The 22,316-nt window shown below is 33.4% G+C and overlaps 1 protein-coding gene and 1 non-coding gene across 5 annotated transcripts in view; one reads left to right on the plus strand and one right to left on the minus strand.

Annotated features, from left to right (window-relative positions):
* Nucleotides 1–4,282: 4,282 nt before the first annotated feature.
* On the plus strand, nt 4,283–4,403 carry TRNAL-CAA (transfer RNA leucine (anticodon CAA)). Its single transcript has 2 exons — nt 4,283–4,320; nt 4,358–4,403. It is a non-coding gene; the product is annotated as a tRNA-Leu (tRNA).
* Nucleotides 4,404–10,582: 6,179 nt separating this feature from the next.
* The window catches only part of LOC143244353 (epsin-2-like), a 41,387-nt gene continuing 29,653 nt past the window's right edge, over nt 10,583–22,316 (minus strand). For all 4 annotated transcript variants that reach the window (XM_076488855.1, XM_076488854.1, XM_076488856.1 and 1 more), the window contains 2 exons: nt 20,901–21,080; nt 10,583–18,518 (listed from right to left, as the gene is read on the minus strand). In XM_076488855.1, the coding sequence (XP_076344970.1) occupies nt 18,295–18,518; nt 20,901–21,080 (404 nt within the window). In that variant the 3' untranslated portion in view covers nt 10,583–18,294. The remainder of the gene's footprint in view (nt 18,519–20,900; nt 21,081–22,316) is intronic.

The following is a 22,316-nucleotide window of genomic DNA, read 5'->3' on the forward strand; positions in this document are numbered from 1 at the left end:
ATGACAGATTGTACTAGGTCCTCTGCAGAGGCCAGCTGCAGGTCAGGTGACTGGAGGTGATCTGATAGCAGTTTTGTTATCAGCAGTAGTTTTTCTATGGCCACTAGACTGGTTATGAACTGCTGATCTAGGAGGATGCACAGGCCCTTTGATTCAGTGGCTCTGTGGACATTGTCCCCCTCCACAAGACGCTTTATGGTTGTCACAATGGCAGGGAGTGATTTTTTCACAGCCAGACAAGCAGCATGTTGGCAGGCCTATCTTGTGTCTGACAGTCGCTTCAACTCTATGTGTTGGTTCACGGGTTCAAGTTCCTTCTGTACCTTTAGAAATTCTTCATGCACAACTGATGTAGAAAAGAATTTGTACAGCTTTTGAATTGTCACAAAGAACTCTGCTGCAGCCTGGACATTGTGCACACAATCAACTAGCACAAGGTTGAGCCTGTGTGCATAGCAGTGGACATACACAGCCTGAAACACCTCTTTCCTGAACCTCTCCAGTACGCCACTGTTGTGCCCTGACATGACTGCAGCACCGTCATAGCACTGGCCAATGCAGGCATTATGGACAATACCACATTTAGCCAGAGTCTCCATGATTTTCTTGAGCAATGAATCTGCATCCAAACCCTCAGCAGCTGTGAAGTCCAGAAACTCCTCGTGGAGGTACCTAACCATAATGGACAGCTGTTCTTGTTTGCTCACATCCTTTGTTTCATCCACCATTAGAGCAAAATGCTCAGCTTTCATGACCTCTTTGCTGATAGCCTTCCTGATCATTCCAGCTATGATGTCAAGCAGTTCGTTTTGGATATCATGGTGCATGTACTTGGCATTGCCAGGACCACTCAGCTTCTTCTTCACAATTTCATCATACCTGAAAATCATGTCAAGAAGTTCCAGGAAATTGCCCCTGTTATTTGACTGACTACCTTCCCTGTGACCTCTCTGGGCTTCATTCTGACAGGCTGTGTAGAGCAGTGCATCTATCACGGCTCTTATGTAATGTCGGTTTTCCTCCACAGTTTTAGCATGGCTTGTATCGAGAGCATGTTGGATCCTTGCACCCTTTGTTTTCTGCAATTTAAACTCTGCCCAAGCTTGCATGGCAAACTTGTGTCCTGCAGAGTTATCATGGGACTTCAGTGATGTGGTCACCTTTTTCCAGTTCCGGAAGCCTTCATGGGTGAAGGACTTCTCAATTTTACTGAAGTGTGTGTGACTGAAAAGACGACATGCGAGTGGCTGCTGTATTCTGTTGCCAGGTATCTTTTTAAGTCCAGACAGGTAGGACCACTATATGGAAGCTGGCTCAGGTCCTTGGGTTCTGGTGGTAGTTTTTCACCCTGGGTGTAAGTGGTGCCCTCTTGCGGCTGGGGACCCGCACTAGTCGTGTCCACATTCTCACCATCACGATCATTACTGTCCTCCTCACTTGCACCACATGTGTTTGTGGGACCATCTACTTGCTGCCTCTTCTTGGGTAGCAGGTAGTGTTGCATAATCAACCCTATGTGTAGTATGACTGGTTTATGTTTTAGTGGGTGATGTCTGACTCATGTCTTGTGTGTAGGTGTCCTTGTTTGAAAAAGACTCACTGATTTTTATTTTCTTTTATTAATCCAAACTAAGTGTGTGTTCCAGTGTGAGGCCGAGTACCAGAGAGAGCGAGAGCCACGTAAAAAAAACATAACTCCCTTTTATACAGAATGTGTGAACGTCAAAGTGACCCTCGAGCTGGCTGACTGCTATTACCACTTCTTACTTCAAAGTTGTGTTAGTTTATATGAAACGATTGGGAATTTCTCTCCTTATATTGGCATTAGGACTTACAAAAGATATTCATTTTAAACTTCGAAATCTAAGGAAAAAGGTGTAACGTACATATTATTGGGTCATTTCATGAATAAGGAACAAATAACAACTAAACATAGTTCAACATTACGAACAACTGTTCTGCGGCATTAAAATCACCAAATTACATTAATAGCACATGAAAATCCAGAACATATCCATATAATACTGTTAGAGAAAATGTTTATCTTTAACAATATAGCACAAGTACTTAATTAGAGGTTAATGATAATGTAAAATTACAGGGCTAATTAGGGAACACAAACACAGCTTTGATAGGACATGTTGTAAAACTGTGGGCAGCTAATGGGAGTGAGTGGGATGTGTGTGGCGTGCGACTGGCATCTGGATCTCGATCAAGCTGAGCCGATCGTTAGCCATACGCAGAGCATACACCATGGTCAGCGGCTCAGTGATCATATGCTTAAGGCGTTCGAGGCGGGAATTGCGTACTCGAACAAAGCAAACCTGCGGCCTGGATATTGAATGGTCATAGTAACACCAAAACAAAATGTCCAAATTGTAGTTGACCTTCACAGAAAGGCTGGTTTCTTCATAAGTTCACATTATTCATACAGGACAAACTGTGATTGTGATATTGTTCTTATTATCATAAGTGTGACAAGCACCTGCTACAATAAAGTAACTACTACATTACATTAAATTAGGCACTTCTAAATAGCCTAATGGCAATTTCGAAATTCATTCTAGAATTGTTTAGAAATATTATTTGGTCAGTTAACATGTAAGGTTATTATCTAATCATAAGTATAACATTAATTGGATTGTAAGTCACAATTTTAAGTGTATCCCACAATCATCAGTACAATCTTGGATTGCTGATACACAATGCAAAATAATCTCACAGAGGACACAACACCGACTAAATGCTTCATAGTTTTGACCTATACACAGTACACTTATACATGCATGCCATGTTTTACTTTTCAATAAAAGATAAATGAAATTAATGAGTAAATACCTGTGAAACCTTCGGTTTATCAAGAAAAATCCCTGATGATCTGTTGTAACTTGAACTCAACGTGGTTGTCTAATCTTCGTCAAAGCTCAAGATAGAATGGCATTACACAGGGAGCGGCAATACAGCGCATGAGTTTCAGTGCATTCAGTACGTTGCTATGGGACGCATGACAGATACTTCCGTCTTAATGAAGACGTTGAGTTCTACAGATCAATGTCTCTTTGATGTTAATTGTTAAGCAATAACGACGATTGTATTTTCCATATTTTATAAATATATGTAGGTAACAATATTGGGGGGGCTGAGGGGGTTTCAACTGTAAAATATAATTTTTCATGAAACCAAAATTACCCGTTTCTTTTCTTGGCGCTGTACTGAATAACTTGTAAGCATAAAAGGTTGTTTTTTTTTAAAGCCCCCCCTGGCGCCGCCACTGCCAAATCTTTTCAAACCCATCTTTCCCTGATGTCTTCAGACGTTCTGTAAAGAAAGTGTAGCATCAAACATTTATGTTTCTAATTAAAACCACCGCCCCCGTTAGTTCAAAATCCCCCATATTCACGAGGCATGTAATATAAATTTGTGAAATGGGAAGATAGCAGTTTCTGACCGTGCCTGGTTATCTTTCAAACATAAAAAATGTATTAACTTAAATAACCACCATGGATCTAATTATGATAATGTGTATAGCATGGTTAATGCAGACTTTAGGAAAAATACACCAATATTTCAATGACTTGGAGAAAATGAAAGGTTTGAGAAACTGAGAGTATTTTACTGAATATAATATAACTTGACACACAATTTTATTTTAATCAAGAGTTTTAAAAATGCTTCACATATAAAAATATTATAAATAGAATGTGTCAAAAGTTCAAGTGTGTATATATATGTGTGTTTTTTGTGTGTGTATGCATTATTAGTCTGAAATAGAAAATGCAAAAATCGGTACATAATAAAGATATTAAAACCGATCATCACATTTTATAACACTGAAAATGAGTCAATTACTTGAATGTAGAGTGTGTGTTGCCATTATTTAACTTGTTTGGATGTTTATTGTGCTAAAAATTCTATAGCTTCCATGTTTACCTCCATTTGCGTTCAACTTCAGAATCAGGAGAGTTACCTTTATTAATGAGTCAGATATTAGAGAGACCTGTGGTATGTTTCGCGGAAATCCGCTGTAGAAGTTTAAGAACAAAATTATTAACTGAACTATTTTGATTTAATCATGTCACGGGTGGATGTACTTTCCTGCTTAGCGATAAACTTGCAGTGATAAGGAAAGCAATGTGCTCTGTATATGATATATTTACTAAGTGTGTAAATTTCAGTAGTGATTGTAATTTATTTGTCTGCACTTATCAAAATAAATACAAAAAACAACTTTTAAATAAATAATACATTATTTTAAATAATAAAGTTACAAATATCTTACATTGTCAGGATGGCCGAGCGGTCTAAGGCGCCAGACTCAAGGTGAATAAACCTTCCGTTGTAGGAACGGCGGTGTGTATTCTGGTCTCCGAATGGAGGCGTGGGTTCGAATCCCACTTCTGACAAAATATATTTTGTTTTGTTTCTTTAAATAATGTAACATTAATATTTGAAATTTCAACTATATTAGATTTTTCAATAACTGAAAATTTTACTGACCTTTGGTTTCTTGTGCCAAATGAATTTTAAATACAACTTTATTTAATTCTAGCCGGAGTTATGTAAATTTATAATTAATGGAAGATTATTTCAGGACATGAAAATTTGCTTCGTTTGTATGTAAATGTATAACGTCTATAAAAACCACAAAATGCAAATCTGATAATTTGTATGTAAATCCCCATTGACTTAACACCCATGTCAAAGTAGTTGGTGAGGATTCATCTGCGAAGTACAGTGTAGTTACATGGACATATTATAGACAACATAATTTTACTATTATATAGAGTACTACAACGGTAAGTTTACGGATTTAAAACACTAAAATCAGGGAATCGATTATTCTCGGTGGACTCAGCAGATAACCTGATGTGGCTTTGCTATAAGAAAACACACATTATACAGACTTCTTTGCAACAGTTTTGGTAACTGCAAAATTAACAATTTATATACAAGATAAAAATTATACTAAATTTATTAGATGAATAATTGTGTTAATATGTTTTCATGTCAAGTGAAACACATCCGTTAAACAAATACTATTCTGTCGTATTTAATATTTATATTCAATAATGTTTAATAACAACCAAATTAACAGCATATTTACTATATGAAAAATACTACTAAATGTATTATAATACTAAAACACGGTTGCATGATCGCATACGCTAAACCTAGCTATTGTGTGGTCAGAAAATTTAATTTCCATGTTTATTTCAGGCCTAACGCGCCTCACAGGTTATGGGCTGGACTGTTTCCCTTGAAGAGCCAAAATATTAATAATAATTGTGTTACACATAGAGGGGCTGTGGATGTTTTGTAAGAATGACAGTAAAATCCCACTCTACGATTAGAGTAGCCCACGAGTAGCTTTGTCCAAAATTCCATGAGCAACAACTTTATTTTGAATCCCGACGTTATTGTTTAGTTGAAATTACCAAGTATGTTTTTCATTATTGTAACGGCCCAGCATAGCCAGTTGGTTAAGGCAATAAACTTGTAATCTTAGGGTCGCGGGTTCGAATCCCTGTCACACCAAACATGCTCATCCTTTCAACCGTGAGACCGTTATAATATGACGGTCAATACCACTATTCGTTGGTAAAAAAGTAGACCAAGAGATGGCGATGGGTGGTGATGACTACATGCCTTCTCTCTAGTCTTACACTGTTAAATTAGGGACAGCTAGCATAGATAGCCCTCGTGTAGCTTTGCGCGAATGAAAAAAATGTTACTGTAACATATATATACATGGACGACATGTATTTGCTTGCACCCTAACTCCTCCAAACCCATTGTCTAGTCTTAACCAAAATTTCTATGTAAACACTGAACTGTGGAGAATGCTCTAAGTTAGTCAAAATTCAACTTAACCCTATTTCTATTTTCTAAAGCCTGGAGGTTAATTATTCCCAGTCTATTGAGCCAATCCTAAACAATTTTGGCGCTTTGACGCTTTAGACAACATTGAATATTCTAAAGAGATTTAAGGTCAAAGTATGAAAGTTGCTGGATTGTTTCTTAAACAGCCACGCTTTTATCATATTCAATGAGGAGTAAGGCATTCAAGGTTAATTAAATTTAAATATTTCTTGTCAGTTGACAGGTATTTCCGGTTTCCAGTATATATATTGAAATATATATATATATATAGATGTATTCGTAAAATTTGTTTGTTTGTTTTTGAATTTCGCACAAAGCTACTCGAGGGCTATCTGTGCTAGCCGTCCTTAATTTAGCAGTGTAAGACTAGAGGGAAGGCAGTTAATCATCACCACCCACTTACAACTATTGGGCTACTCTTTTACCATCTAATAGTGGGATTGACCGTCACGTTATAACGCCTCCACGGCTGAAAGGGCGAGCATGTTTGGGGTGAAGGGGATTCGAACCCTCGGCCCTCATATTACGATTCGAGTGCCTTAACCCTCTGGCCATGTTGGGCCAAAAGAAACCCAAAATATAGATTATGAGTGTAACGTGGTCTGTTGAATGCAGAAATTATAATGTTTGTGATAGCTAAGTATAAAGCCCATAGTTTATGACGAATTACAATATTTTTAAAAATCTTGAACTAAAAAAAATCTTAACACTTAATTCAAAAACCTCATATTTTGTGTTAGAAAGCTTTGTAATGTTTATCAACAATCCGCATAATTTTATTTAAGTATCCTTACGTTATAGGCCCGGCATGACCAAGCGCGTTAAGGCGTGCGACTCGTAATCTGAGGGTCGCTGGTTTACATCCGCGTCGCGCCAAACATGCTCGCCCTCCCAGCCGTGGGGGCGTTATAATGTGACGGTCAATCCCACTATTCGTTGGTAAAAGAGTAGCCCAAGAGTTGGCGGTGGGTGGTGATGACTAGCTGCCTTCCCTCTAGTCTTACACTGCTAAATTAGGGACGGCTAGCACAGATAGCCCTCGAGTAGCTTTGTGCGAAATTCCAAAAAACAAACAAAACAAACAAACCTTACGTTATAAACAAAAAATCACAGTAAAATTACTTTCGTTTCGAGCTGGGTGGATTAGTAGTGCACGATAAGATATACACACGCAAAGCAGCTTACTGAAGATGACAGTCTTTCATAAGGGACTATCATACAGGAAACTATAATCCATGAAATCATCCTGTGAACTTACTACCAAATTGGCTAGTAAGATCCGAAGCAAACGTCAGGTCCGCATGAAAATCTAGCTGAACATTGGCCTTTCAGTCTTCAATTTTCTTTTCTTTTAATTTATACTTTTATTTGTTAACCTTATTTATATTGTTATAATCACGTGATTATAGCACAACATTGAATAACTATTATATATTGATAATTGAAAAACGTCTGATCAACTTGTATACGCAGAGTGAAGCTAATTTGCTGACGACCATGCTATCGCAACAAAGACCGCAAAGCCATCTAGTGCCAATAATATTTCTCACTGGGAAAATAGTATTATACCACTAACTTGCAAGATGTGAACCAGCCAGCATTATGCATTGAAAAACCTGTAGAGAAAGCTAATTAAACGTAAGAAGAAAGTACATAAATATGGATATAATAACAATTAACATGAAATGAAACAAACCAAAATAAAGTTGAAATAGGAAACATAAATTTATTTTTGGAAACACATAATAAAGTCTCATGTACTTTATCACACAACTATATACATATGTATATATATTAGCCATCCAAAAACGTTTGTTTCAAGTACTAGTTTTATTTCAAAAAGAAATAAATTGTTTGTTGTGTGAAATTACTTAATATATGTTCGACGGTACATTTCCTTTCGGCCCGGCATGGCCAGGTGGTTCAGGCATTCGACTCCTACTCTGAGGGTCGCGAGTTCGAATTCCCGTCACACCAAACATGCTCGCCCTTTCAGCCGTGTGGGCGTTATAAAGTAACGGTCAATCTCACTATTCGTTGGTAAAAGAGTAGTCCAAGAGTTGGTGGTGGGTGGTGATGACTATCTGCCTTCCCTCTAGTCTTACACTGCCAAATTAGGGACGGCGAGCGCAGATAGCCCTCGAGTAGCTTTGCACGAAATTCAAACCAAACCATTTCCTTTCGTATGTGAAATGACATTTATTTGTCAAACACACATGGTTTTCGTCTGTTTAATATTGATATGCAATATTTTATGTATGAACATTATAGAAATAGGAAAAATGTTAACTTAAAATCTTGAAAATTTAGATTTCATATATGTCAGATAAAAAGGTTGTCAGAAGTGGAATTCTTACCCACGCCTTCTTTCGAAACCAAAATTCACACACCCATTCCTGGAACGGAAGATTTCAACATCTTGAGTTTGGCACTTGAGACCACTCGGCCACGCTGAGATGGAACCTCCATTTTGCTTGTAATATTATTAAAACAAATAAAATATAGTTGTCCAGAAAAGTCAAATGCTCATAATTTTGTAAGGGGTATGCAGCCTAAAGTTAAACTTTTTTAACTCTGAAATTATCAACTTACTGTTATGCCGACCACTAGTAATTAGATTTACATATTGAGTTATGTCTTGTGTTTTAACCTCATAGAACACTTTGTAAAGAACTTGCAAATTATAGGTGAAATCATTGTACAGTGTGTTCGGAAAGCCACTGTGCAGTTTTGTATGTTAATGAATATATAAGTACACAGTGACTTTCCGAACACCCTGTATAACATACATGGTAGCGGTAAATACTAGGATTAATTGAAGTAATGATAGTATGAGTTTGATTTTTTTTTTCAGCATGTATATTATTAGGGACCTTGTGACCCAAAAAATATATGTTTTAAAAACCCAATCGATTTCACGGAAGCTGTCAATAACACCTAGAGTTAAACACATAGAAGAATATGCTAAAAATACTATTTAAATGATCTCTCTGGCTTAATACAATATAACTGGTTTAAACCAGTATAAATTTACGAGTCGTAGAAAAAGAAAATATTTATATTAAGTGATATGATATTTTTAACTTAAGTGCATTATGTCATGTCGTGTGGTTGCTTAACATTATATCCTTTTTTCAAAGAAGTTCATTAGAGCACTCTTTAGACTCCGATCTAGCGCCCTCACCGGCACAGCGGAAGTCTCCGAACATCTAATGCTAGACACTGAGTTTTGATACTCGCAAAGGGCACAACACAGATATTCCATTGTGTAGCTTTGTACATAACTACAAACAAACACTCTAACGTTTACCAAAAAATACACGAGAGTTACAACATTATTATACTTTCTTATTTAAGAAATAAATATGGTTTTCATACTTTTACACTTTTCAATATTTAATATTCAAAGAAATGATTTTACAGTGTACTTTGGAGACTTATTGTATGGTTCCCACCAAGTCGATTAAATTAAATATTTTTTTTACTTATGTTATTTTTTATAATTCCCCTTTCGCTCATGGTGAGGCGCTTGGATTATTTTCAGACTAATTTTCTAAAAGTGGAAAGTATTTTTTTTATTACAGATATATGTATATATATTTACAAGAATTCCGTAGCATTCAGTTAACGAGCTAAGCTATTTTTTATCGATGAATCAAACAATAGCTGCGAATAACACGCCCTTCGTCTTCTGGTTGAGACTTGGCGCATTTAAACATCGTGTTTGGGGATTGAAAGACTAGTTATTTGACTTAGGGAAAATACAAAAAAAATTTTCTTTATATTTTCTTTTCAAGTTTCTTCTACGGTTCCTGTTCTGTACATTTCTAAGCCAAACGTTTCCATAAATCTTTCAAAAAATATCAACGATATTATTTCAGCTGTTATTTAGGTTAGTTAAAAATCAGGTTGGTATCCAGTTTTAATATGCATTCTTCCAAAAAGATTTTAAAATATATTTTGTTTAAGGTTCTGTATTACTTTATAATGTTAAGACAATGTATACGACATCGAAATATATAACGTTTTACAGAGAAAAATCGTTGCAGGCTTCAATAAATTTTTAACACGGGTATGTTGCTTACACAGGTGTTGTGGTATTCGGGGAGGGAGGGGAAGAGATTTCACAGCGAGATTGATCAATTGAAGTGTGTGTGCATCGTCACACTTATTACTTTACTGGTGAACACCGGACTGCTCAAGTTAACTTCCTGTTTGTGGGAATTTCTTCCAGTGCTCTGAATTCTGCTATTTGGTTCTTGACTAAACACGTCAGCTACTGTTTGTGCTAATGTATGGATTGATGAATAAGCTTCGTCTCACTTTATGAAAAAGTTTACAACGATAAGTAAGTACCAATAACTTCCCGTCACAGTGATGAGTGTATGGTGAATATTAAAATGGAGTCATATTGTATGGCCATTTCTGCGGTCACAATTCGTGGGACAATATATTCACCGAATGTAAAAAAGATCCCCCCCTCATTTTTTATACACTATTCTTTGCAGAATTTGATGTTAGGCTTAAAGAAATATTTCTTCTATATTTCGTACGTTAAAAAACATACCTACGTTTGTTAAATAAACGTTTTCTTAACCTGAAATACGTATCTATACACATTGGCTTGGCACGAAAACCTTAAAATCCAATTTAAAAAAGTCATTACAGCTGAACCGCTTTTTACTTATCACTGCATCTGTCGTCACATTCAGAATATCAATCTTTATTTCTTCTGTAGCACTGGTTACATTTCAGTTTCAACTATATACACTTTAATTCTGCAACATACATGTTTCCGACTTCAAATAGGAAACCATACCTTAAAATGTGTAATACTGTATTACTTGTAAGAAGTGACGTAGTAATAAAAAATAATGTTAACACTCACACATAACTAATTCTTCCACGTAAAAAAAAGTTATGTAATTATTTATCACTCAGAGCACAATTTAAATGTATCCATGCACCTAGTTTTTTTTTATATCAGCATTACCTAAGACAATAAATTAATCTTCATTATAAATTAAATTAAAAAGTACTGTTTCATAGGCAACATTTCACTTGCAATCTCAGGCCTTAAAACAATTGCATAATTATTTATTGTTTAAAATTTATACTACTGTGTGTGTGCATTACCATAGGGGTTTGACTCTTCATTGCAAGCGTTCCTAAGGGCACAACAAATATTGTAAAAAATACAAACATTAATACTAGATTATATTTAAAGCCCACGATTCATTATTTAAATGGCATTCCAGTTACTTAAACTCAACACGTTAGGTTTTTGACTTCTTGTGGTTTTTTTTGTGCTTGTTTTTATATACAGCGTGACATCATAGTTTTAGTTATAACTACAAGTTTCAACACTTGTGTGTTAATTGTAACTGTTCTAATCCACCACTGACCTAATAGTTCAATACCAGATGCATTATTTATCTTTAAGACTCATGATTCTTTAGTAGAACTCTTTAAATTAAAAACATGAATATTCTTATGAAACAAATTTCTCCTTTATTTGTTTTAAACCTGAAATTTATTCATGCTAAAAGTTGGAATGTGGACGTAGAGAGCTGGCAACTTGACTTGTGGTAATTTATGTACAAATACATAAACATGTATTTTAATATATTTATATTTTCAGCCTTAACTGTGCAAGGGATGAACTTTTTTAAACAGAATAGTTGTAAAGATTTAGGGTATTTCAAGCTCTTACAAAAGGAAACAAGTTTATGATTTAGTTGTAATTATTCTCCATTCCCCAATGTTTATACTAACTGGTAATTGATATTAAATGCCAGTTTCAGGATCCAGCATAAACCCCAGGATTTTATAAAAGTTAATCCTTAAAACAGCAACAAGTGAAAAACATATTAATATATACATTAAAACAAAGTAACATCTTTTTATTCATAAACCACTGCACAGACTGAAGTAAAGTAGAACTCCTAGATTTCAAAATGTATTTTGTACAGAGTGTTCTGGAACCAGAAGCAATTTACAGCTTTTCTTAATTTTGGATATGTGACTGATTATGTCACTGTCAAAACATGAGAGGGTTGAGTTAATCCTGTTGTGTGGCAGAGAAGACTGGTCTCAGTGGAAGGTTACTGCTGAGTTTAATGCACAACATCCAGATAAAGAGAAACATCACTCAGTGTTGTTGGAAAAATGCTAACTGAGAGACTGGCAGCATGGATCATTGCAATGACACTTAATTTATATGTATACACTGGAGCACCAGAAAACAGAATTTTAATTATACTATCCACTTTCAGATCTATAACAAGTCTGGAAATTCTGAAGTATCTTCACACACAACTTTTACACTATTGCAAATGTTTCAACAGAAAAGGAAAAAAAAACTATAATAAAGTTAGCAGACAGTCATGACAATACTAAACAATCAGTATCTTAAACATCTAAACATGCTGACACCAAATGCTATAGTAAAACATGACTCCAAGCTTGAGTAACTAGAAACAAATATATCAAAAACTCACTAAGTGATGTCTTTATACTTTAAGATACCGAGCTATCTCCATACCAATGTTCACCATTTGTTTAATGTGTAATGTATACTCTAGGCACATTTTCAGGAAAATGTACCAGCAGTTTAAAAATAAAGTCACATGAACTTGTTTGTTTCCTTACTTAAGATTTGGGAGTCAAAATGCAGGATATTTTTGTTTCTATGGCAACTTAAATATTTGTAGTAAAAAATGTAGCAGAAAACAAAAGCTTAGCTTCTCATTCTTACACTGGAAAGAATAAAATATAAACAAGCAAAAGGAACACTTAATTACAATGATTCATTTTTCTTTCAGTGAACACTTTACAGCACTTCCAGAGAACACAAACATTGTAGTTTCTCATTAAAATTATATCATATTATCTTATTCTAAATATCAAACACATAAATGCAAGTAAGTAGCTAACCCATGTAACTAAAATCTGCATTACATATGCAGATGAGAATAGTTGTTAACCCTTACTAGATTACTAAAAACAGCTTAGGGGTCTCTGAGCATCTGAGCGTGCTGTTGCTTTAAAACAAAAAAGAATCTAAGCACTTTACAGTTGCATCCATTTGTGTTACATATAGAAGCTACTAGCCAGTGCCACCATTAACTGGATGAACTTTGAAAGAACTTATTCTTTAGCTAAAGAAAAATGATTTCAATATTCTGAGAACTATTACAGTTTAAAAATAACTGATAATTCATAAGCAACTTATTTGGAAGTACTTTCAAGTTCTCATCATCTACAATATTAAGAAGCAGCTTTCTACACAAATAATGAGGGTAGATAAATACTGTTCGTTAACACTACAAATAAACTGATGTATAAGTAACAGAAGGGAAACGTTCTCATCATTTGACTGTATATGTTAATATTTACTGTGTTCCTGAATTGTAAAAGTTTTCAGTTCAAAATGAGATCAAGAATTAGCTATGCACTATTTCTCCCTTTTGTATACTTTTATTTACAATTACAGAAAAAAAATTGTGAGATCAGTAAGCAAACCAGACAAACTGAACAAAAATAATCTTAGCCTCATTCAAAGCAAGCCTATGAAAATTATAATTGTTCTTGAATCTACTGATATACGCAAATAACTCGCAAGTGATGCAACACCCACGAAATTTTAGTAGTGTTTGACATACTGAAGCATTTGGGTGGTATTTTCTAACACCCTTGTTAGGCCTAACTAAAATTTATACTATGTGAAAGAAAAATCATTTACAGAACAATGCTGCATAAAATAACATGAACAAACTTCACTGATGAGGGTAGAAAGGCACTTTAATAACAATGAAATATTTTGGTACTATATAATTAGGCTGTTTTGTCTTATTTTGTTGCCAAAGTTTTATACAGATCAGAAACATCAAATTGACATTCTCACACTTTATACTACATAACAAACAATTAAAGTTTTCACAGTATTCAATAATTTTTTTATTTAAAAGCTAGTAACATTTATGTTTCATAAATATACACATGTATTTCACTCAAGTCTATTCAGTGGTTTATGAAGAACAAAAACTGTTACTTTAAACAAAACATACCACCATTTTAGAAAAATTTCACTAGTGGTCCAACATACAACTTAAGAATCCACTAGGAAATTATGCAAATAACTTACAGTTAGCAGGGCTTCAAAACTGGAATTAACACTGAAGTTTTAATAAAAAAAACTATTCTAAAGGGCAGTAACAAATGCTAATGATTGATATTTATAAAGGCATAACAAGGAAACCATTAAGATACATTGTAGTTACATGCTATGCTGTATGCAAAGTTCAGCAGAGTGCAATTCATAATGAATTTTCTTTCTGAATATAAGATAGTTACCTTCATTACTAAGGTAACATGAAGCACTTATAATTCACAAATTCCAGTCCTTGTAACTGATTAAATAAAAAACCACAGAAATCAGCAGAACAAAAAACTTTCATAGTCGAAACAACAAAAAACCTCTAAGTACAAATGAACTTTGCTTTAACGTTTATCTTTGTTACTTGATTTAAGGATGTTAAAAGTTTTTTTTTAAGGAGTATATTATAGATAAATAGTCTATGGTCTAAACAATTCCTGGTCATTTGTATTTCATCCAAATGTTATTTGTAAGTGGAAACATGGTTATCAGCTTGTACCACCACACTTAGTGTTGAAACTGTCATACAAAAGTGTCAAAATACAAATCACATTTAGAGCTAGAATCAATTAACCATATTCATTACATCTGTTCAATCAGAATATTTATAAAGAATAATTTTTACTTTCATAATAAAAGAATCTCAATACTTTTGGATCAATAATTTAAGTAGTGCAACATATATATATATAAAACTATTCATCTAACATTCAAGAATGCTTTTACATTTTATTATATATGTCAGAACTCAAACTTCCAAAACTAAACCATGTGAAAAATTTACTTTTCTATATTGTAATATTAAAGTTCCGAAACCTTTGTACCCAAAGTAATTGGATTCACTATCAGTTATAGCTGATTAATTTGGGAAATAAGAACAAGGCATTCACATTGTTTTTAGAATAAACTCAGAAGTGATGTGGACAAATTTAGAAATTGAAACCAGTCATTATAATTTGAATAATGCAAATTACTATTAACTCATGTTGGTTTAATTTGCATGAATATTCAGCAAAGTTAACATTACGTCAAACACACAAGCAAAGCATTACTTTCCTTTCAACACACACACAAAATCACAGAACAGAGTCTTAAAGGTAAAACTCTGTCCATCATAAATTTGTATTTATGGCAAAGCTATCTACCACCGTCCCTAATTTTGAACTACTGACCAGGCAGAAGTCAGCCAGTCACTAGCACCTTACCACTATCACTCTTATAATGCACCCACAGCTTGAAGTGCACAGAATATCTTTGTGGTAATGCACGAGTTCAATAAATAGTCATTAAACATACTACTGCGAATATATTTGCCATAAAAGAAGTTTAATATTAAACCATCAGGATTATGGTATGTTTCTATGCAGTTAATTTCAGCTGGAATAGTTACAACATTTAAAATCAAAAGGCTACTATTATAGATTATTTATTAAACATTATATAATTTTTGAAATCACACTGGCAATTATTTAAAACACTACAGTATCATTCAGAGTATGAAAAATAAATATTGTTTTTAAACACTATATGAGATTAAGTTAGTGCTTTGAAACATTTTCTTAACTGGATTTCTTCGAGTGTATAATTTCACTAATAAGAAAAAAATCAGTTCTCCAAGATAATTCTTGATAAGAAACTCACTTGAAGTAAGAAAATGTATTTTAAAAACAGCTGGTATGGGTATTAAAACTTTAATTAAAACACAAAGTACAGAACATCTTTAGGATACAGTACTCCAAGGTGTTATACCACAATATAATTTAGTCTAACTGTTTAAAGATTGAGGACTTACTGAATTTAAGAAGGTGTGATAGCCTTCATATTACTTTTAAACCCAAAGATGGCCTTAACATTCTACTCAAACTCAGGTTCTGGGATGTACTGTTTAATATTATTTTGGAATCAAAGTTCATCAGCAAATTGTGCACATAACTATCAGATTAAGAGCAGTCACACAGTCAATTAAATGAAATGGTTCATTTCAAATATTCTTAATCAAATGAACTCCACTTCCTATCAATACTTCCTATAAGTATGTCAAACACATTCTGCTACATATCCTCTACAAATATTATAAAAATACCCCCAAAAAATATCTGAAGTACACACGTTGTAAAGTAGACCATAAAAACTTTAATCAAATGTGGAACAAGATTTAACGGAACCACTTATACCAAGTAGTATTACGTTATCACTCCAATTTTTGATTCTTACAATAACAGAGGGGCAATATAGGTAAATAACTTGTTGCACTGAATACATGGGAGAAGAAAAGATTTTAGTTCATAGACACCACTCAATTACTTAAAATAATTTTCACAAGAACTTAGGTTCAGTATTTCTACACAGACAAGAAATGAATCTTCTTACAAACAATACTTTTTTAAACCACTTGGATACTTTGTGTCTAATGTGGCACGAGTCACTTCAAAGCAAAATTATATCTAGTATTCATACTGAATATCGTACATTTGCCCAACAAATACTGCACAGAACATTTCTACCACTTAAAAAAAACAAATTACCTTTTGACTATAAATAAACCCTCTGACAGAAAAATCACATACCTACAAGAAAATCTTAAACGTTAATTCCTCGGTTAAACTGTAAATAAACAATACAGGGACATCTGAAACTAATATCAAATGCTTTCGGTAAAATTATGAGATTGATATCCATACTAATTTTTACAGGTATAAAACAAAGTAAGCATTTTGTTATAACTGGGCTCTTATGTTACTCCTTCGTACATTTTTAACACACTATTTTAAATTCTTTTACATCAATTAAATAGATTAAAACTCTTAACTAAATTCCATTTATTCACAGCTACAGTGCTAATAAACAAAGAGGCAAGGTTTTCTGATTTATTTTGTTTTTTAATGCACTTTTCTTCAAAACTAATCATTCTTGGGTAAGTTATTAAATTCTACTACCTTTTTTAATTTATTATTTCATGCCTCCCATAGCTTGAATAATAATTAGTATTTTGTTTCTAATTTATTTCCATAGCCACCCTCAACAATAAATATGTCACTTAGCTAACACCAAATCACTACACTGAGAATTTTTGTTAGGTTAGTGATACCTACTTTACTTACTGTCATTAACAAAAATTTATTAACAGTTTTAATAAAATAAATAACACCCTATGTTAACATAAATACACAACTAAGAATTTTTTTTTAAACTTCCAGCCAATCTACAGCCTCTAAAATGTTGGCTGTACATCTTGGCATCATCATGAAAACATGTAAAAGTCAACATTTTAAAAGCCAGAATTGGCCTGAAGTAAAAAAATGTTCTTAATTGTGTATTTATTTTGACATTGTGTAGTTTATTATTTTACTGTTACACACAAGCGTCAACAAAATGGCATCTACATTTTCAATAACTCAGATTGCGTAGGAGTTTCAGTTCAACATTTTTTTCTCTTTGTGTCTTCTACAAAAGTCAATCTGAATGTTACTGAATGTTCAAAAGATGATTACGAAAGTAATGCTGTTAATACACTACAATTAAGTAACAGTTTGTGACTGTGGTGCACGTTCAAGATGTACAGCCACATGAACTATCCAATCAAAAATATCAGACCTCAATGAATATCAGGAGATAAATATCCAAAACCTGATTTGCCATCATAACTACTATTGGTCTCACATGTATCTATAATATTTGCATAAATAATTAAGCTGAACTATAGTAAGTCAAAAGTGTTTAACCTTAATAGGTGAGAACTTGCAGTTTTAGTTAACAATTCTTATCGATCATCAGATTTCTTATTTTGTTATGATTCAAAGCTTCAGTAGTCCTTTCAAAGAGAAATCCAGTGTTACTTAAGTTAATTTACTGAATATTTTAAACTAATTCAAAACACAGAAAACCCATATATTCATTTCTTCAGTTATACTTTCACATTTCTAATGCAAAATTTAAGTAAGAAAATGTAATCTGAAAAACTCGTGATTAAAGACGCAAACACAAGACAGACATGTTACTTGTTCTACTCAATACTACGTCTTATAAACTAAAGCAATAAAACCATTTTGTTAAATCAAGAACAATTATTTCTATGCTGATTACAAGGCTTTATTTTACAGTATGTCATGTTTTATTAGAAGCATCTCTTTAAGAAACTGGCTGAAAAACTATTTTCTTCACAATATAATGAATGAATTCATCAACCAGAATTTTCAATAGACTTGGAAAAACAAAGGTGCTCGGCCAACACATAAGAATGATAAATATTTACGGTTTCACATGAAAGGGTTGTTGGCTGGGGGCAAGGGTGAGGATGCTGTAAATCCATCTAGTGGAAGGAGAGGGGCAGGAAGGGATGGACCTGTTACAGATGTTGGTTCTGTAGTGAATCCTATATTCTGGGTTCTCAACTGGTTTATGGTCGGTGGTGGAGCTCTGACAGTCTCAAAGGGGTTACTGATGGCCTGTGTGGCAAAGGGATTGGTAACAGTGCTTGAAGCTAAAATGGAAACAAATAAGTATATTAAAATACATTTAAAATTTCACTAACACAAAGTACAGATGTCATAAGTCTTACAGTTAAATATCTTAAAATGTTTTGCCTGCAAAAAGAATTTAGCAGGATAAACATTTATCTTTTCCAGCTGTTTTTGATACAGCATGATGAACATTCATTTGAACAAATTAATTAATGAAGTACTGAATCACCGAGAGGAAAATACTTTAGAAGCTACATCGGTTTAACTGTAGTGGAATCACCTTAAGATGGATATTTCCTGCAACAATAAGAAAAAACAGCTAAAGAAATTATGTATCTTATTCATGATGTTTTTTTGCTACAGAAACTTTTCCACTAACCAATCCAAGTTTAAGAGTTTTCTCCAATAATTTGTGCTTTTGATCTGACCTGTGGAAATGAAAGATACACGAGCTTGCAACACATAGAGACATCAACACGTAGGCATAAAAAATAAATCTGATGTTGTTTTGTGTATTCATTCCTATTCAAAACTAGAAGCATAATATTAAACCAACCATATATCTTCAGCTCATACAAACTGGACTTAAATTCACTTCTGTCTTGATAGGATGCAGTCATCAGGAAAAAATGAGGTCCTATTATAGAAATATTTTGCTGTAAAAAGTAATTCTCCCCATCCATTTTGCTAATGTAATACTTGTAACGTGTTTTGAGTAGCTGTGGATGACTATGATTTGTGTGTTAAATTACTATAACTTATTATATATAACTTTTTAACTTTAAAATAGAGGCTTAACAACACAAGTTAACTGATTAGAAGTCCTTGTTCTAATCTTTGTTACGTGGTGGTTCTGTGGAGTTCGTGTTTCATGAGAATCACTTTTACTTTTTATGTTACATAAAATTAAGTTTTGAATGTAGAGAATAAAAAGAAACAAGCACTGTTGTTTTGGAATGTTTATCAGGAATGACTGTTGTGGTTCATAATAGGGATTGCAAAAAATTGCACAAAAGTCTAACAGAAAGCACCGTAACTAGTAAAGATTCAGTTCAAATAATACTTTAAAACCTTTACTACTGACTGCTAAGGCTGAACACACATGAATGCACAAAAAAGTACATGCTAAACTTAGAAGGAAAATTTGTCTCAAAATGGCCCATTTATAATTATAACAACAAAAACAGCCTGGTACCCAAACCTATTGTACAATACTAAATAAAGTACTGTGAAACTTACGGAGGTATTGAGAAGTTGATTTGTTCCTTCTGTACTTTACCTAAGCTAAAAAACATCATAATTCTAGTGTAAACAACATATCATTACCCCTGGAAGATGGCTTTCTTACAAATATCTGTTCCTTCAAGAAGCTTAAATACAGGGTGAAACAGGAATTACCAGGCAATAATAAATGAATACTAGATGAATTAACATGTAGATCAGGGGTCAGCAATCTCTTTCCACACAGGGGCCAGAGGCCACATCTATGAGCAGATGGAGGACCACATAAAGTTAGAAACTTGAATTCTTTTTTTAGGACCACCACAGGCTGGATGGATGTGATATTTTATTTTGGGGGACTGAGGGAAAGATAATTTTGGCTAGTGGGCCAGATCTGGCCTGTGGGCTGCAAGTTACCAATCCCTGATGTAGATACTCAAACACTTTGTACGTTATACAATTGATGTTTTATATATGAATTGAATGAGTAAAAAAGAAAATTCAATATAAAAGCAAAATTTTTTACACATTCACAGAATAACTAATTTGAAAAGTTTATTTAATGTGACGTTTCAGACACTATTATTTGAAGAAGCACTTTTTTCACTAGTAATTTTTTTTTCATGCTTAGTGGGGGCTGGATCTTAGTTTAGGTGTACATTTTCCTATTGCTATGCATTATACATAGAATTTAGTTTCACAGAAACTATAAATGCTCACTATATTCTCAAACATATCTCCAGCTGCAGCTTGAATTGTTACATTTGAAACTAATGTGACAAAATACTCAACAGATACAGTAAATCATCATGCACTGTATCAACCAGCTACTACATTTATTATCGTAACAATGTATAAAGTTAACTACCATATCGAGTAATCCTTTACCCATATTTGAGCATAAAAAAAGCCAGCAAATAAGATAAACAAAGAACTGGAAATTTAAAAACATGAATTTTGTGCAAAGCTATTCAGACTATCTGCACTAGCTGTTCCTAAATTAGAAGTGAGAAACTAGAGGGAAACAGGTAGTCAATACCTCCCACTGTCAACTGTAATCTAGTACCACTAGTATTGATATTTCAAAGTTAATTAAACAAAGTTCTGTTCATCAGTTTAATGTGCTATCGACACATGCTTATGAAGAAACACTTAAAATTTATTGTTTGTAAGTGTTTTACCTTGTACAGTTTGCTTAGAGCTTACTAAAGCATCTAAGTTAACCAAATTTGCATTTGGTCCCAAAAAGCTTTCTGGTGTTTTTCTTGACTGATCCTGTTTAGGTTGTTCCTGATTTGGGGAAAGTGAATCTCTCAAATCATACAGCTCAAAAGGATTTGGAGATAATGTTCTTTGATCACCTGAAAGAACAATGTGCTCTTCTAAACACAGAATAAAATAACATTCCTGTCACGTAGTAAATCACACCTCATTCCTCAACTTTGTAATGAAACAAACACTAAGATAAACAAACTATTAATTTGGAATTTAAAATAGTGTTAATAAAATTTGAAGTTTTTAAAACTAACTAATAAAATCAAATCACAGTAAACAAGCAGCCTGCAATTCAATTTTAATGTTTTCACTCAGTTCTAATCACATGTACCTTAACACAATTTCAAGGCCAAATATACAATGATAGTAACAAGAAGCAAATGAAGTGTTTCTGATCATACAATTTGCAGAATCAAAATTTAAACGAAACCATTCTTTACAATATCATTAAACCTAGAGATTAAACATGGAACTGGGAAATAAAGAACTTCAGTGTAAATAAAACAAGCCATATATTAAATCTGACCCAAACTGAATTTAAGGTTAAACCCAGAAAATGTATATTATACTATAAAAAAATTAACCATAGTACAATGAGTTTTAGTTTGATTCTGGTTGAAACACAACAAACTTTAATGTAATATATCTTTCCAAAAATTAAAACCTTCAAAATCAACTCTTAGTCTTAATATACCAAAAAGTATCTTCAACATAAAGGTTGTGAACTATTTTAACCTCTAGACCTGACAAACCACACAGTTTTGTGTTAAACAGAGCCAGTTTTGGGATTGAAAAGCACCATACCGTAATGCTGCAAGACAGCAATAACCTATCTTGAATCTTACTTATAAAAATCAAAATTACAATGCTAGATAAAAAAAACAACAACAAAAAACACACACACACACATAAAAGTTGTCATAAGTAGTTGACCAACTAGTCCATAACTTAAAAATTGACATAAAAGTTATAAAATTTGAAAACAAAATAAGATGGTGGGAAAAGTGTTTAGAGTACCATAAACAATCATCACTGAGAAGAATATTAAACTTGTTTACTTAGAACTGTACAAAACCAAACATCAGACATGTCAATTCATTCTGCTCTCAGAAATAGCAACTAACAGGTTATCTCTAATTGTCAGAATCACTCTTTGGTTGGTTGGTTTGGCATTTTAAGGCACAAAGTAGCTAGGCTATCTGCACCAAATACCCAGTAAAAAGTTAAAATTAGAGTAAATTTAATCAAATTCATAAAAGGAATTAAGATAAAACAAAGTTTAAAAAACATAAATAGCATAAAACCAATGTTTACATCTAGTA

Source organism: Tachypleus tridentatus, chromosome 2 (assembly GCF_004210375.1).
Source record: "Tachypleus tridentatus isolate NWPU-2018 chromosome 2, ASM421037v1, whole genome shotgun sequence".
Lineage (NCBI taxonomy): Eukaryota > Metazoa > Arthropoda > Merostomata > Xiphosura > Limulidae > Tachypleus > Tachypleus tridentatus.